Here is a 17,183-nt window from a genome sequence, read left to right as displayed (position 1 = left end):
CCAGGCTGGAGGGGATTGGAGCACCCTGGGACAGGGGAAGGTGTCCCTGCCATGGCAGGGGTGAAACTGGAGGGGCTTTAAGGTCCCTTCCAGCTCAAACCATTTCATGATTCCATGGTTCCCACAGCCTCAGAGGGAAGAGAACTGCAAAACCCCAGAGCAGGGGGTGTGCTCAGGACTGTGGGGCTGTCGTGGGGCTCCTCAGCTGTCCCACATCCCCACCAGGACACAGGGAAGCTGTTGGAACCCTGGACACTGAGAATTTGAGACCCTCTGTGCTGGCAGGCACTGACCCCCAGGAGAACTCTGCATTGACCTGAGGGTGTGGAGCAGCTTCCAAAATGGAATGATAGAACTGGGATTGTGGGTGTGGAGTTTGGATAGAAGTGTGTGACATCACAGGGTGGAAAACTCGGAGTTTAAGGGTTTACAATATAGTAATATATATAGAGCAAGATGGAGGTTTTAGAGTGGAGGCTTCTTCTTCTTCCTCTTCTTCTTCTTCTTCTTCCCCTCCTTCTCCTTCTCCTTCTCCTTCTCCTTCTCCTTCTCCTTCTCCTTCTCCTTCTCCTTCTCCTTCTCCTGGTGGTTTTGTGTAATTGGATGAAAAAGTCTGCATTGTGGGCCACAGGTGGTTGGTTATTGGGTTAAAAATAAAAACAATTTTAGAATTAATTAATAAATAATTATTTTTTATGATTTGACAGCTTATCCGTAAAAGGCCTTGTGGAGAGAAAGAGACAGGTCTCCATTTTTAGCTTTTTAGAATGAACTGCTTTAGAAGTCAGGGTTTGTGAGACTGTAACATAGAATAAGAACCAATAAACATTTGGATCTGAACAAAAAATACTGTCTCACACATTTAATCCCACCCTTAACAGAAAAAAGAAGTGAAGAATCCGCAGGCAGTAGCTCGGGCCTGTCCTGGTGGGTATCCATGTGTGCAATGGGAGCAGATGGTGATGCCACATCCCCACACTGGCCTGTTTCTCTGTCCAGACTGGGTGAAACTGGGCAAAAAGCCAGCCTGGGACACGTGATTTGCCCAAACCTGGTTACATTTGAAATACCTGTAAATTGTTCATTTCTGAGAAATCAGCCCCAGCTCCCAGCCCCTCCTCAGGTTGTGCTCCCTGTTTTCCTTTCCGGTGTGTTCCTGCTGCCTCCTGACATCATTTCCCAGCAAATCTGTGGAATCCTGGCCCAGAGTGAAGCTCCAGAGACCTTTCCCAATATTGCAAACATGCCTGGGGTCCTTGACCCCTGGAAGCCGTGGGCAGAGGGCAAACATTGCCTGGATTTATCTGCAGGTGCCCAGGGCTGCTGTGCCAGCCCTGGTGGGGACACAAGGACCCATTTGCAGAGCCGGCAGCGGGTCAAACACAGATCCAGAGGGACCCAGAGCTGCAGGGAGAGGCTGCATCCACAGCATCCACATCCAGCTGGAGACATGATGTGTCCAGCCCTTCCCATCCTCTTTGCCATCCTGCTCCTCTCAGCCGGGGCCTCAGGAGCGCCGTGAGTCCCCTCTGCGTCCGTCTGTCCCTGCTGGGGTGTTTAACCTTGGCAGCTCCTGGTGGGGTTCAATCCCTCTTGTGCCTGCTGGGGTGGTTGAGCTTCATCCTCTTGTCAGTTCCTGGTGGGATTCAGTCCCTCCTGTGCCCTGGTTGAGTGCTTTAATCTTGGCTCCTCTGCAGTTTTTGGTGGGATTCAGTCCCTCCTGTTCCTGCTGGGTGGTTTAACCTTGCTTTCCTTGCAGTTCCTGGTCTGATTTAGTCCCTCCTGTGCTTGATGAGGTGTTTAACCTTGACTCCTTTGCAGTTCCTGGTGGGACTCAATCCCTCCTGTGCTCGATGGTGTGGTTTAACCTTGGCTCTCTGGCAATTCCTGGGGTATTCAATCCTTCCTGTGCCTGCTGGGTGCTTTAACCTTGCTTTCCTTGCAGTTTCTAGTGGGGTTCAACCCCTCCTGTGCCTGCTGGGGTGGTTTAACTTTGTCTCCCTGGTAGTTCCTGGTGGGATTCAGTCCCTCCTGTGTCTGGTGGGATGGTTGAGCTTCATTCTCTTGGCAGTTCCTGGTGGGGTCCAATCCTTCCTGTGCTTGATGGGGTGGTTTAATTTTGGCTCTCTGGTAGTTCTTGGTGGGATTCAGTCCCTCCTGTGCCTGCTGGGGTGCTTTAACCTTGCTTTCCTTGCTGTTCCTGGTGGGATTCAATCCCTCCCATTGGTTGCTGCCCAGGGCTCCCCAGCTGCTCAGGCTGGGGGCTCTCCCTGCCCAGGAGCACTGAGGTCATGGCTTTGGTGGCCCTGCTGGCCCTGGTGGCTTTGGTGGCCCCGGTGGCTCCAGGAGCTGTTGTTCCCTCACCTGCAGAGCTGAGCTGGGGAGCCCAGGGCAGCCCAGCAGAACAGAGGGGATCCTGGGGGGGTTCCTGTGCTCCAGGGGCTGTTCCAGGTCTCTGTGCTGGACGTGCGTCAGCCCAGGGCTCTCCTGTCCCTTGTCCCTGCCAGGAGCTTCGTGGTGGTGTCCCCGGCTGTGCTGTACCACCCCCAGCCTGCCACGCTCTGGGTGCACCTCAGGGACCTCCAGGGGCCCGTCCAGCTCCATGTGCAGCTGCAGGGGGACAGCAGGACCCCTCCCACCACCCTGCTGAGCCGAGAGGTCCTGGAGCCCCAGCTGTACCTGAACGTCACCTTCCCTGTGAGTGCCACCCCAAAGCCACCCCAAAGCCACCCCAATGCCACCCCAATGCCACCCCAGTATCACCCCAAAGGAGCTGGGAGCAGGTGGGGGGGACCATCCCAGCCGTTTCCATCAGGGCTGGGGACAGATGTGACTTCCCCATCTTGTGTGAGGGTCTCACCCTCGCCCTGACTGTTTCCCACCCCTGATTGTTGGGTTCCCCCACTGATTCAGGCTCAGCTGGATTCAGGTTATCCCAGCTGGAATGGTCCCTGGGTGTTGAGGGAATCCACAAAATTAGAGAGTTTTGGGAAAGCTGCAAAAGGCAGGCCCCAGAGACAGCAGAACTGTGATTAGAGCTAAGCAGCAGCCATGAGATTGGTCAGCAGAAAAATTATTTAAACTGTAGAAAAGCAAAGACAAACAGAACAATGGTCTGTGTATTAAGGCTTGTCTAGAATAACTACAATTATTCTAATAATTGTAAGATACAATTACAATTGTAGCTTACAAGCTACAGAAAAGTTTATCTAGCAAGATATTAGGAAGTTTGAAGCCTTATAATGGAGCTCTGTGCATTGTGTTTTAAGGCTCACAAGCAGGTATTGTATTCAAAATAAGCAAGCATTGTTTTAACCACAGGTACATGTGCTTACACTGGTTGGATAGAACTACTGTCAATGTGATTTTGCTTTGTGTGATTGGTCAAAAAACTTATAAAGTGAGTTGTAACATTGAGTTCTTGGTCTGCTGCCTGGGATGTGAGCTGCTGCCATAACCATGTAATGAGACTGATGCTGGAAAATGAAACAGCTCAAGGCAGTTCCCAGCAGCCCCGTCCCGTTGGTGATTTGTACACAGCCCCCAGCCAGTGTCAGGTGTGGGGTCCCTGGGGCTGGGCGTGCTCGGGGTCACCCTGGCCCTGTCCTTGTCCCCACCCTGGCCCTATCCTTGTCCCACCCCGAGCCCACTGATCCCCCCCAGGCTCCAGCCCCTGCCCAAGGGAAGGAGGAGATCGTGGCCCTGAACGTCTCCATCCGAGGAGAGTCCCTGGATGTCTCCGAGGAGAAGAAGGTGATGCTGAGAGTTCTGAGCCCCGGGGTGTTCATCCAGACTGACAAGGCTGTGTACAAACCTGGGCAGGAAGGTGAGGGGGCAGGAGGGACGCCCTGCCCTGGGAACAACCCTGGAGTGAGGGGTTGAGCCTTGCTCTGCACTGCCTGGAGCCGGGAGGGTTATCCCGGGATATCCTGGGTTGGGTTATCCTGCAGTTTCCAGTGAGGGGTTGTCCCGGGATGTCCTGTAGGGTTATCCCGGGATGTCCTGGGTGGGGTTATCCCGGGATATCCTGGGTTGGGTTATCCCAGGATTTCCTCGAGGGGTTATGTTATCCCGGGATGTCCTAGGGGCATTATCCCAGGCTGTCCTGGGAGGGTTATCCTGGGGTTTCCTGTGTGGGTTTATCCCAGGATGCCCTGGAATGCCCAGCACGGGCACAGGGCAGTGCCGGGCTTACTGGGGCAGTGCTGCTGGGGGCAGGACAGGGTTCAGGGTGGGTTTCCCTCCTCCTTCCCATGGGGAATGCCCTCCGTGCAGGATGAAGCTGCTCCTCCATCTCCGTTTCCTTTCCCAGTGAAGTTCCGAGTGGTCTCTTTGAATAAGGACCTGACCCCCAGCAGCCAGAAGGTGAGAGCAGGGCTGGGTTATGGGGAGGTGACTCAAAATTCATCCTAGAGCCAGGTTCAAAATCCTTCCTAGGGCCAAGAACAAAATCCATCCCGAAGCCAGGCTCAAAACCATCCCAGGGCCAGGCTCCAAATCCATCCAGAGCCAGGCCCAAAATCCATCCAGGGCCAGGCTCAAAATTCATCCCAAAGCCAGGCTCAAAATCCACCCCAAAGCCAGGCTCAAAAATCCATTCAGGACCAAGCTCAAATTCCATACAGGTCCAGGCTCAAAATCCATCCCAGAGCCAGGCTGAAAATCCATCCAGGGCCAGGCCTAAAATCCATCCCAGAGCCAGGCTCAAAGTCCATCCCAAAGCCAGGCTCCAAATCCATCCCAAATCCAGACTCGAAATCCATCCAGAGCCAGGCTCAAAATCCATCCCAAGGCCAGACTCAAACCATCCCAAAACCAGGCTCAAAACCATCCTGCTAGTGCTAGGCTGAAACTCCATCCTGAGCCAGGCTCAAAATCCCAGAGCCCCTTGAGAGCTCACAGCTCACAGCATCCCACTGTCCCTCTGCAATGCCCACCCTGCTGAGCCCTCAAGGAACGGAACTGCTCCTCTGACCATTCTCTCTTTGCCTTCCAGCTGCCCCTGGTGTTCCTGCAGGTGAGTTTGGGACCCGCATGGGGTGGCAGAGGGGACCCAGGGCACAGCCAGGGCTGTCTGTCGCCTCCCTGGGGCTGATCCCAGTGTCCCCCAGGATCCCAGCGGGAACCGCATCGCGCAGTGGCGGGAGCTGAGCCCTCGGCAGGGAATCGTGGATTTGTCTCTCCCGCTGGCCTCGGAGCCGGCGCTGGGCACCTACACCATCAGCGTGGAGGGGAAGAGCCACTCCTTCAGCGTGGAGGAATACGGTACTGTGTGGCACTGTGTCACCTGTCCTGGCTAGATGGTGACAGTGAGGGGTGACAGTCCCCCAGGCAATGAGCTGGGGACAAGCGACAGCGTATACAGGGGGCAGGTCTCAAGGGAGGACTCGATGTTCAGCTAATCAGGAGAACTAGGGGTGAAACACAAGGGCAAAGGATACAAGGGAGGAAAACTGCTTGGGACAGGAGGGGTTAACAGCTGGATGTGGGAGGAAAGGGTTTGAAACTTGGCAGAAAAGTAGCTAAGTAGTAAAGAGATAAACGGACACCTGGCACAACTGAATAACAAAGGCAAGTCTGTGTCACTCCAAAATCAGGGGGGAAAAAGCCCAAAAAACTAACAAACAACAAATGAAACAACAACCTATAAAATAAAAACACCCTACAACAGTACTGGGCTCTGGAAAAGGGGACCCCACCACGGGCAGCAGGTCCTGACCCCTGCAGCCACCCGGGAGATGTTGTCACTGTTCCGGGAGCGACCCCCCCGTGTCTGTTTTGCGGAGATAATCAAAACTGCACAACTTTGTGAAAGTTGTAAAGCCAGTATGGTTGCTACAGTGCTGGACACATGTGAGAATTGTTCCCCTCAAGATGACATGTGTACCTTTGGGAACTTCAAGTCCCTTTTTATCCCCCTCTCAGATTCATATGCATGCAATATCACCATAGGTTCATAGGTACTCATTTTTATGAATTTCACGTGACATTTGTCGCTAGCTCTTCTTTATCAGAAAGAATTCCTAGGTCAGGTTGAGCTGCTCTCACAGCAGTCTCTCTGTCTCTATCACCCTCTGTCTCTCCTCCTTTATCTCTGTCCTTCACTGAAGCAACTTCACTGAGCCTAGGCTTTGCAGTCTGGCTAAATAACTATGGTTTCCAACCACAGACTCAACTCAAAAATGTACATTTCACCTAAATCAAAATGGATTTCTACCCTGGAAAATTTCCACTTTGCCTCATGTCCTTGTGCCTGTCCACAGTGCTGCCCAAGTTTGAGGTGACCATTCGCCTCCCCAGCGTGCTGTGGGAGCAAGACGAGAAGATCCCGGTGGAGATTTGCGGGCGGTGAGAGGGGAGCAGGGAATGGGGGAGATGAGGGAGATGGGGGGGATCCAGTGGGATGGGGTGTGTCACAGGGATCTTAGGATGAGGATCTGACTAAATGATTCAGAAGGCTTGATTTATTATTTTATGATATATATTATATTAAAACTATACTAAAAGAATAGAAGAAAGGGTTTCCTTAGAAGGTTAGCTAAGAATAGGAAAAAAAAGAATGATAACAAAGGTTTGTGGCTTTCTGTCTGAGCCAGCTCACTGCGATTGGCCATTAATTAAAAACAACTAACACGGGCCAATCACAGATCTATCTGTTGCATTCCACAGCAGCAGATAATTATTGTTTACATTTTGTTTTTGAAGCTTCTCAGCTTCTCAAGAGGAAAAATCCTAAGGAAAGGGTTTTTCATAAAAAATGTCTGTGAGAGTGGAGGCTCCCCAGCACAGCCTCTCTCCTGTCCCCACACAGCTACACCTACGGGAAGCCTGTCCAAGGGAAGGTCCAGGCTGACCTGTGCCTCAGACAGAACCTCTGGGCTCACGGGTTACAGAAGACCTGCATCCAGGTTATGGGGCAGGTGAGTGTGGTCAGGGCTGGGCTGTCCCTGCAGGTGCTCCTTCCTGGGAATGCTGCTGATGGGGTTGATTTTCCCTCCAGACGGAGAAGAATGGCTGCTTTTCCACAGAGGTTTCTCAGGCTGCCTTCAAGGAGAGGATTTTGCCTTCATTTTCGAGGAAGAAACTCGAAGTCGAGGCATCACTGGTGGAGGATGGCACAGGTGGAGATGGGGGTGTGGCCATGCCAAGGGATTGGTGCTCTCCAGGAGCACCCAAAAGCGCTGCTGGGGTTTAGGGGTGCACATGCAGGGATGGGGTTTGGGTCAGGGTGTGAGTCAGGGCAGCTTGGCAAGGCCTGGAATTTCAGGTGTTGATAGCCACCAAGGCACCAGGCACCAGGAATAGCGGCAGGCTCAGCCTCTTTCACCCCTGAGCAACCCCTGGGGTCTCTGCAAGGGCAGGATGGCCCCAGATTAAAGGGGTGCTGGAGCCTTCCTAAGGCACTGGGAGATGCCACCTCTCTCTGCCACGCTGGTACTGGCCTTGGCTCAACTGTGCCAGAGCCAGGCTCAAAATCCATCCAGAGCCAGGCTCCAAATCCATCCCAAAGCCAGGCTCAAAATCCATCCTGAGCCAGGCTGGGATCTGCCCCCAGCTGCACCTCAGCTTTAGGTCTGGAATATCCCACAGGGCTTGTGCTGCTCTTGTAGGAGATGCAAACTGTGCTGGAGGAAAGCCCAAATGTGGTGGTGTTCACAGGGCCCTGAGGAAGAGGGAAGAGATGAGGATTTGACCCCATATTTCAGAATGATTTGTGATTTATGATATGATTAATTATTTTATGATATATATTCTATTAAAACTATACTAAAAGAATAGAAGAAAAGATTTCATCAGAAGGCTGGCTAAGAATAGAAAAAGAAAGAATGATAACAAAGGCTTGTGGCTCAGACAGAGAGTCCAAGCCAGCTGACTGTGATTGGCCATTAATTAGAAACAACCACATGAGACCAATCCCAGATGCACCTGTTGCATTCCACAGCAGCAGATAACCGTTGTTTACATTTTGTTCCTGAGGCCTCCCAGCTTCTCAGGAGAAAAAAATTTTTAGGAAAAAATCCTTTTATTTTTCATAAAACATGTCTGTGACACCCAAATGTCCAGGGACCATTTCTGTGAGGGGACAGGGGCACTGGCCAGAGCTGAGCTGTGTCCTGTGTCCTGCAACATCCTGAACTCCCCACTGGCTCTCCACAGGGCTGGAGATGAAGAGTGCCAAGACCTGCAAGGTTTTACGCAAATCTGTCACGGTCACCTTTGAGAACCCCGATCGTGCCTTCAAGCCAGGGCTCCCCTACAGTGGGACGGTAACGGGGGCTCCCCCCTGCTCTGGGGCTCACCTGTCCCTGCTGCTCCCATCCCTGTCCCTGTCTCTGCTCCCATCGCTGTCCCTGCTGCTCCCAGCCCTGTCCCTACTCCTGCCCACCCCATCCCTGCTGCTGCTGCTCCCAGCCCTGGCCCTGCTGCTCCCATCCCTGTCCCTGCTGCTTCCATCCCTGTCCCTGCCCATCCCAGCCCTGGCCCTGCTGCTCCCATTCCTGTCCCTACTGCTTCCATCCCTGTCCCTACTGCTTCCATCCCTGTTCCTGCTGTTCCCATCCCTGTTCCTGCTGCTACCACCCCTGTCCCTGCTCTCCCAGCCCTGTTGTGCACCAGCTGTAGCCCCACACTGCATCATCCCCCCTTCCATCCCACCCAGATCCGGCTGGAGGAAGCCGACGGCTCTGGGCTGCCCCAGAGGCAGGTCCTGCTCTCCATCAACAACAAAGGAGAAAAGAGGACACAAAGCCTCCTGACTGACAGCTCAGGGAGAGCCTTCTTCCAGCTGGACACCTCTGGCTGGGGGGACCGGGTCTCCTTGCTGGTAAGTGCCCACCCTTGTCCCTCCATCGGGGGTCCTGAGCTGCTTCCTCCACTGGAGCTGCACCATCCTCGGGGTCTGCTGGTGGATTCACCCCCTGATTCCCATCTCAGGCTGAAGTCAGTGGGACAGCTGAGAGCCAGGAGGGCTCGCTCAGGCCCCGAGGTGCCTTCCTGATCCTCATGCCTCACTTGTCCAAGAGCGGGAGCTTCCTGCACATCCGCGCCCCGCGGGGCGAGCTGCCCTGCGGCCACTCCCAGCTGCTCCACGTGGATTCCATCTTTGGCAAGGAGGCTTTGGGCACTGAGCTGAGGAGCCTGGATATGGTTTTCATGGTGAGGCCAGCAGCAGGAATCAGGGTGGTTCTGTGGGAAGGGCCACATCTCCACGTTGTTCATGGTGGTGTCCCCAGAGACAGGACAATGAGCAACCTGTCCTGGAGGGACTGAGGGACCTGTCAGAGGAGGTGGCTGCTGCCACTGTGGGGCCTGCACCCCCATGGGAGCTGGTGGGGGAACTGGAGACTGGACATGGTCAGAAATCATCCCAGAACTCTCGTTGTGAGACCATCCTCTACCAGGGCACTTTGATTCCATACTCAGCCTCTGTTTTGTTTCCCCCCCCTCCTCTGCAGGTCCTGGCCAAGGGCTCCATAACCAGCATCTTCAGGAAAGAGATCTCTGCAGAGCCTGGTATGTCCCATGGCATGGAGGGGCTGTGCAGGGCTCTGCTCCCCCTGCCTGCTCCTCACAGAGCCAGGAATGCTTTGGGTTGGGAGGGGCCTCCAAACCCATCCCACTGCATCCCCCTGCCCTGCACTCTCCCAGGGTGCTCCAGGCTCTGTCCAACCTGGCCTTGGACACTTCCAGGGCTGGAGCAGGTGCAGTTTCTCTGGGTAACATCTCCTCCTTTCCATGGCCCAGGACAGAGATCCTCCCTCTCCCTGGAGCTGCCCATTGGCGTGGAGCTGGCACCCATGGTCAGGATTCTGGTGTACGTGCTGCTGCCCAGCGGCGACATGGTGGCTGCTAGCACTGAGCTCTCCGTGGCCAAGTGCTTCCCCAACCAGGTGAGAGGAGCTGGGCTGTCCATGGCTGCTGCCTTGTGATCCATCCCGCCCCAGGAGCAACGCAGTGTCAGGATCTCCCAACCCATTCCTTGTTCCCAAACCCTCTGAGAAGAGCCTTCCCTATGTGTGGCTGTGTCACAGACATCCTTTATGAAAAATCCTTTCTTTAGGATTTTTCCTCCTGAGAAGATGAGAGGACTCAGGAACAAAATGTAAACAATGTTTATCTGCTGCTGTGGGATGCAACAGGTGCATCTGTGATTGGCCCATCTTGGATGTTTACAATTAATGGCCAACCACAGCCCAGTTAGCTTGGACTCTCTGCTCGAGACACAAACCTTTATTATTCATTCCTTTCTATTCTTATCTTAGCTAGCCTTCTGAGATGAAACTTTTCCTTGTATTCTTTTTACTATAGTTATAATGTAATATATATATATCATAAAATAATAAATCAGCCTTCTGAAACATGGAGTCAGATCGTCATCTCTTCCCTCATCCTAAGGGAATACGAACACTGTCACATGGCTGGGTCTGCCCTCCACGGTAGTGACTGCCCTGTGTCCCTGTGTCTCTGTGCAGGTGCAGATGGCGTTTTCCGAGGCCAGGGCCCTGCCTGGGGCAGCGCTGACGCTGCAGCTGGGGGCTGCCCCGGGCTCCCTGTGCGCTGTGCGGGCCGTGGATCGCAGTGTGCTGCTCCTCAAGCCCGAGGCTGAGCTCAACGCCGAGGCTGTGAGTGCTGGCCCTGCCTGGGGTCCCCCTGCAGCCCCAGGAGCAGCCTGGGCTGTGCTGGGGTCATATTGGCTCTAGTGTCCCTCACATGGACCCAGTGCTGCAGTGGGCAGAGCTCTGGAAATGAGGGTTTTGCATGTTTTTATTCGCAGGTCTACAAAGCACTGCCCGAATTCAGCAACCCCCACAGCATCCAGGATGAACCATTATGTGACTGGCTGGACTCCAAGAGGCACTCCTATATGTTATTCCAGGTGAAGCCCCTGGGCTTCCCAGAGCTGCCCGTGCTTCTCCCAAGTGCTGGGAAAGCCACACCTGTGGCACAGGACTTCCCTTTCCTGCCAAGCCCAGGCTCTTTCCCCACCTGTTTTCTGTAGCCCTGGGACTACTCACTGCTGGAATGGGGATATTCCTCCTGCTGGCTGTGGGGGATGGACAATCTCTGCTTTTTCACAGGATGCAGCACTGAAGCTCTTCACCAACAGCAGGGAGCCTTGCTGGCACAGGCTCCACATGGTTGGAATGGCAGGTCCTGGAGGTGAGCACAGCCCTTGTGCTGAAAAGAGCAAAGAGCTGGTGGACAGTTCTGGCTGTCATGTCCTCAGGGGGACTTGGAGCCATCCAGAAAACACCCTTGGCATCAAAGAGGATGGACAGGGATGGAAAAGGATTTTGGTCACCCTTGTGCTGGCTGCAGGCAAGGTCCAGCTGGGACCTGAGGTTCCCAAGTTCTGCTTTGCCTTTTCCAGGAGACATGAGACTACTCCGTGGGGAGGTGGGAAGCAATGCTTATGAAGGAATTATGCCAATGTTCACCTCAGCCAGCTCAGGCATCGAGGGTGGGGAAGAGCCCCCAGCACCCCGGACATACTTCCCAGAGACGTGGCTGTGGGACCTGGTCCCTGTAGGGTGAGAGACAGCTCCCAAGGGGACCTGGGGACCTCAGGACTCCTTCTCCCTGTGGGCTGGCACCAGCAGTGTCACGGTGGTGCCACTCAGGCCATGCCACCAGCCGTGCTGGGGTGGCCTCATGACATTCTCCATGCAGGGAGAGTGGCTCTGCCGAGATGACGGTGACAGTGCCCGACACCATCACAGAGTGGGAGGCTGGGATGTTCTGTACAGCCCCACAGGGCCTGGGGCTGTCCCCTGCTGTCACCCTCACGGCCTTCCAGCCGTTCTTCGTGGAGCTGGCGCTGCCCTACGCTGTGGTGCGCCACGAGAGCTTCACCCTCAGGGCCACCGTCTTCAACTACCTGCGCCAGTGCCTGCGGGTGAGCGGGGACAGGCAGGGACAGGGGCTGTGCCAGGGGCTGGCAGGTTCAGGGGAGGCTGGGGGCGACCCTGGCTCTGGGGTGTGATGGAGCTGTGCCATGCTCTGGCAGGTTTGGGTGAGCCCATGGAGGTGACTCTGGCTCTGATGGAGCTGTGCCATGCTCTGGCAGGTTTGGGTGAGCCCATGGAGGTGACTCTGGCTCTGATGGAGCTGTGCCATGCTCTGGCAGGTTCAGATCAGGCTGGGGAAGTGACCCTGGCTCTGGGGGCTGACAGCTGTGCCATGATCTGGCAGGTTTGGGGTAGGACAGGGAGGTGACTCTGGCTCTGAGGGAGCTGTGCCATGTTCTGGCAGGTTCGGGGGAGCCCATGGAGGTGACCCTGGCTCTGGGGTGTGATGGAGCTGTGCCATGCTCTGGCAGGTTTGGGTGAGGTGACCCTGGCTCTGAGAGCTGATGGTGCCATGGCTGTGCCCCGCAGGTTCAGGTGACGCTGGCAGAGTCGGCGGAGCTGGAGGTGTCACCGAGGGCAGGGGACACATACACGGGCTGTGTCTGTGCAGATGAAGCCAAGACCTTCCAGTGGGGCGTGCGAGCCACCAGCCTGGGTACAGAGCTGCCACCACCCCACCCTGCTGCCCGGGGACCCCTCAGGGGACGGGGTTAGGTGGGCAGGGAGGGCAGGAACCCCACGGGATCTGGGGAGTCCTCCACTGCTCCACTCCCACCCTCCCTGGGGACCTCCAGCCCAGTCCAGCCAGCCCCAGCCCAAGCCCAGGGGGCTGTGCTCAGGTTTGGGGGCTCCCTGGGGACTGAGGGCCATGTTTGCACCTTCAGGGGAGGTGAACGTCACTGTGAGCACCGAGGCCCTCAGCTACTCTGAGCCCTGTGGCAACGAGCTGCCCCTGGTGCCGACCCAGGGCCGCGTGGACACCGTGATAAAGCCTCTGCTGGTGCAGGTCAGAGAGCTGGGGAGGAGGAGAATGGGATGGATGTGGGAGCAAACAGCCCTCGGGGGGCAGCGGGACAGCACCCAGACATGAAGGGGACTGGGGGACAGGCAGGTCCCTCCTCCTGACTGACTCTGGTGCTGCTTCCTCACAGCCCGGCGGGATCCTGGTGGAGAAGACTCACAGCTCCCTGCTCTGCCAGGAAGGTAGGACTGGCCAGGGGTGTCGGGTAGTGCCATGGGACATGGCCAGGGGTGCTTGGCCACTGGTCACAAGGGCCACCAGTCCAGAGGAGCCAAGGGTCAGGGTGCTTGGGCAGGAACAGCGTGGGTGAGGCTGCCACAGGACAGGCTGGTAAGAGCTGGGCATTCCCACTATCACAGCCCTCTGCCCCCACAGGTGCTGAAGAAGTGTCCTTGGAGATTCCTGCAAACATCCTGGAGAGCTCCCAGAGGGCCCACATCATCGTGATGGGTAAGGGACAGGCTGGGGGGGCCTGGGGACCACAGGGGACAGGGTTGGTGCAGAGGTCCCCAGGCTCAGCAGGACGTGGGACCACCCAGAGCTGACACAGAAGGGGACACGGGTGACACAGCTGATGATGTGTCCCCCTGGCACAGGTGACATCCTGGGCAATGCCCTGCAGAACCTGGACGGACTCCTGGCCATGCCCTACGGCTGTGGGGAGCAGAACATGGTTCGCTTTGCCCCCAACATCTACATCCAGCAGTACCTGGAGAAGAGCGGGCAGCTGCTGCCGGACATCCGCGCCAAGGCCCAGGGGTTCCTGCAGAGCGGTCAGTGAGAGCCTGGCAGGGACGCCACAGTCCCACAGCCCCCTCCTCACCCCACCTGGCTCCCCTGGGCACAGAAACAGTGCCCTGTGCCCATGTCTCCCCGCAGGGTACCAGCGGGAGCTGCTGTACAAACACGACGACGGCTCCTACAGCGCCTTTGGCAAGAGCGATCCCTCGGGCAACACCTGGTGAGGGCTCTGCAGCTGCACCCAGGGCTCCTCCTGCCATCCAGGCAGCCCCAGTGCTGACTCAGCCCTCTGGTGTCTCCCTGGCTCCAGGCTGACAGCGTTTGTCCTCAAGTCCTTCGGGCAGGCCCGAGCCTACGTGGCCATCGAGGAGCGGCACATCACGGACGCACTGCGCTGGCTGCAGCAACGCCAGAGGGAGAGCGGCTGCTTCCGCAAAGAGGGCAAACTCTTCCAGAATGCCCTGCAGGTGGGGCAGGGCTGGCCTGGGGAACCCAGAGCGTGCTCTGGGCAGTGGGAGTGTCCCTGTGTTGGTGTCACAGCCTGGTCGGACCCATGTCCTCCTGTCCCCTTGCAGGGCGGTGTCTCGGATGAGCTCTCGCTCTCGGCATATGTGACGGCAGCGATGCTGGAGCTGGGACTGCCCACGGTGGTGAGGATGGACCTTTCTTCCCCACGGGGTCTGGTGGGGTGGGGACAGCTGCTGGGACAGGGATTGGCCATTCCAGGCCACCAGCATGAACTGGGCACAGCTGGGGACACTGGGCAGCACTGAGCGAGTCCCATGCTCTGGGCTGGCTCCTGACTCCTCTGCCACGCCAGGAGCCGGTGCTGAGCTCAGCCCTCAAGTGCCTGGAGGCCTCTCCCACGGATGACCCCTACACACAAGCCCTGCTGGCCTACGTGTTCGGGCTGGCAGGGCTGAGGGAGCAGCAGCAGGTGCAGCTGCAGCGCCTGGCCCAGCACAGCATCAGTGCAGGTACTGCCTGGGCAGGGGCCTGTGGGCAGTGCATCCCCCTAAAGGGACCCCAGCCTGCAGCAGGGGCTGAGCTGCTGCCCCTCCTCCTGCAGATGGGCAACTCTACTGGAAGAGGAAGGGGCAGGCTCAGGAGGACTTGGAGCTGCCCTGGGCCGCGGCCCCGTCGGCCGAGGTGGAGATGACAGCCTATGTCCTGCTGGCCTACCTGTCCCAGCCCTCGGTGTCCCCCGCTGACCTGGGGACAGCGTCCCGGATCGTCCGCTGGCTCTGCAAGCAGCAGAACCCCTACGGGGGCTTTGCCTCCACGCAGGTACCGGCCCTGGGCTCCAGGCGCTGCTCCAAACTGGCCCCTCCTGGGAGCGGCGCTCAGGGGTGACCCTGGCACTGTCCCCATGCACAGGACACCGTGGTGGCCCTGCAAGCCCTGGCCAAATACGCCGCCCTGACCTACGGCAGCAACGGGGACATGACAGTGACGGTGACATCGCCTACGGGGACGGTGCAGGACTTTGTGCTGGACAGCAGCAACCGGCTGGTGCTGCAGCGGGCGGCACTGCCCGAGCTGCCGGGCACCTATGGGCTGCGAGCCCGTGGGCAGGGCTGTGCCCTGGCACAGGTGGGTACAGCCTGGGCCCCCCGTCCTGGGTGCTGTGCCCTCGCTGGGCTCACCCTGTCCCCTGTCCCCCAGGTGACCCTGCGCTATAACGTGCCTCCCCCGCCCAGCACCGGGGCCTTCGAGCTGCGGGTGCAGACGGAGCCGCTGCCGGGCACGAAGAACCCGGGGTTCCTGCTCCGCCTCTGGGCACGGTAGGGACTGGGGCTGGCCCGGGTTTGGGGGGGACAGCAGCAGCCAGGGAGGGAGGGAATGAATCCCTGAGCCCACCCTGGGGCTCTGCCCTTGCAGGTACACTGGGGAGCGCCCTGCCACCAACATGGTTGTCGTTGAGGCCAAGCTGCCATCAGGATACAGCCCCGATAAGAAATCCACGGTAGAGGTGAAGAGCCCCCTGCCCCCCTTTGGGATACCCCATCCCACAGGCCCTGCCTGGGGCTGTAGGACATGGAGGGACACCTGCTCGGGGTGCTGGGCACCCGTAGAGCAGCTGTGGCCCCTCCTGAGCCGTGTCCCTGCAGCTGAAGAGGCAGATCCTGGTGAAGAAGGTGGAGGTGCAGCCTGACCAGGTGACCATTTACCTGGACGAGGTGAGATGGGTACAGAAGCAGGAGCCCTGGGATATGGGGGGGTTTTCCCATGGTGAGTGGTTACACCTCCCCCCCCTGGGCTGTCTCCACAGCTGACCAAGGAAGAGAAGACCTTTTCCTTCCAAGCCCAGCAGGACTTCGTGGTGAGCAACCTCCAGCCGGCCACTGTGTCCCTGTACGACTACTACGAGACAGGTGAGCCCTGCAGGGCCGTGTCCCCTGGTCCTGCTGCCAGCCCTGCAGCCCCAGGGGCTCAGTGGGCTCTGCCTGATCTCCCAGCTCCCACTGATGAGCTCTGGCTCCTTAAGGGAGCAGCTCCTCCCAGGCCCATGGTCACCACCCCTCCCATTGCAGGTGACCGTGTGGATGTGGCCTACACTGCACCCCCCAGCTCAGGTAGGGGCTGAGCCTGCCAGGCCAGGGGTCACCCCACCCTTGGGACCCTGATGGGGACCTGGAGGGCACCAGGGGAAGGAGGGCAGGGAGTGAGTGGGGACAAAGGAGCCCATCCTGGAATCTTGCCCCGATTGTTGGGGATTTGCTGGGCAGAGCTTGGGGCAGAGGTCAGGGACTGGCACTGGACCCTGCCCAGGTGTGCAGGCTGGGGGTGCAGGAGATGCTCTTTGTGCCTCTTTGAGGAGGCTCAGCCCCCATCAGCCCTGGCCTTCCTCCTGTGATCCCCTGCAGCTTCCCCCTGGGGCTTTGGGGTCACACAGGGGATAGGACACTGAGCTCCAAGGGATGGGGCTCAGCCAGGGGGTCAGGGCCAAGCAAGGGTGGTGGTGGTGATGGGGGTAGTGGTTCTGGGGACTCTCCTCTCACAGCACCCCCATATTCCCTTTTGAAGAGAAGGAAAACGTCTAACTCAGCCTGGAGCCTGGCAGCCCATCCCTGCCCCAGCTCCCGTGGCCACCAAGGACAGCTGAGGGTCTCTGCTCCCACCCTGGCCTGGTCCTGACCCTCCATGGGGGCAGGAGGTGGCCCAGAGACCCTCCCAGCAGCACTGGTCTCAAGCAGGGCCCCTCTGGATAGAGCCCCAGCTTCCCCCCAGGATCTGCAGCCGAGGGGCTCCTGCAGGCCCAAGGACACACATGGACTTGGCTGAGCAGCCACAGTGGGCACTGCACAGGGACACCCCCAGGTCACCTCCTGCCAACCCTGCACGGGGCTCTGGGGTGCCAGCTCTGGCCTCTCCCCTCCCCACAGCACCTGAAGGGGACCCAGAGCTCCTCCCTTGTGCCAGAGCTTGCCTGGCAGGTCCCCACCACCCCTCACTCCCCACAGTGCCGCCCCAGCCCCGTCCCCAGCACTGACAAAATGCCAGCGTCACCCCTAGGGCCTGGTGGAGCCCAGCCCCTGCCCTGGGTGTAAATAAAGCAATGCAGTCAAACA

The 17,183-nt window shown here is 57.7% G+C and overlaps 1 protein-coding gene across 1 annotated transcript; it reads left to right on the top strand.

Annotated features, from left to right (window-relative positions):
* Positions 1-1,243: 1,243 nt before the first annotated feature.
* Positions 1,244-17,181, top strand: LOC135458288 (alpha-2-macroglobulin-like protein 1). The gene is made up of 36 exons (XM_064733356.1): positions 1,244-1,272; positions 2,508-2,697; positions 3,664-3,826; positions 4,313-4,365; positions 4,997-5,017; positions 5,112-5,265; positions 6,264-6,348; positions 6,812-6,920; positions 7,001-7,121; positions 8,158-8,267; positions 8,660-8,824; positions 8,935-9,156; positions 9,456-9,513; positions 9,745-9,890; positions 10,473-10,622; positions 10,775-10,876; positions 11,079-11,160; positions 11,372-11,531; positions 11,671-11,896; positions 12,378-12,504; positions 12,734-12,855; positions 13,001-13,052; positions 13,246-13,320; positions 13,467-13,643; positions 13,750-13,831; positions 13,922-14,078; positions 14,187-14,261; positions 14,432-14,588; positions 14,681-14,898; positions 14,989-15,204; positions 15,277-15,395; positions 15,493-15,583; positions 15,723-15,791; positions 15,884-15,986; positions 16,146-16,187; positions 16,644-17,181. Exons 1-36 carry the CDS (start codon positions 1,244-1,246, stop codon positions 16,715-16,717), a joined length of 4,302 nt encoding a protein of 1,433 aa, XP_064589426.1. The 3' UTR covers positions 16,718-17,181.
* The last annotated feature ends 2 nt before the right edge of the window (positions 17,182-17,183 follow it).

This window comes from Zonotrichia leucophrys, chromosome 27 (assembly GCF_028769735.1).
Source record: "Zonotrichia leucophrys gambelii isolate GWCS_2022_RI chromosome 27, RI_Zleu_2.0, whole genome shotgun sequence".
NCBI lineage: Eukaryota > Metazoa > Chordata > Aves > Passeriformes > Passerellidae > Zonotrichia > Zonotrichia leucophrys.
This window is presented reverse-complemented; position numbering and strand designations above follow the sequence as displayed.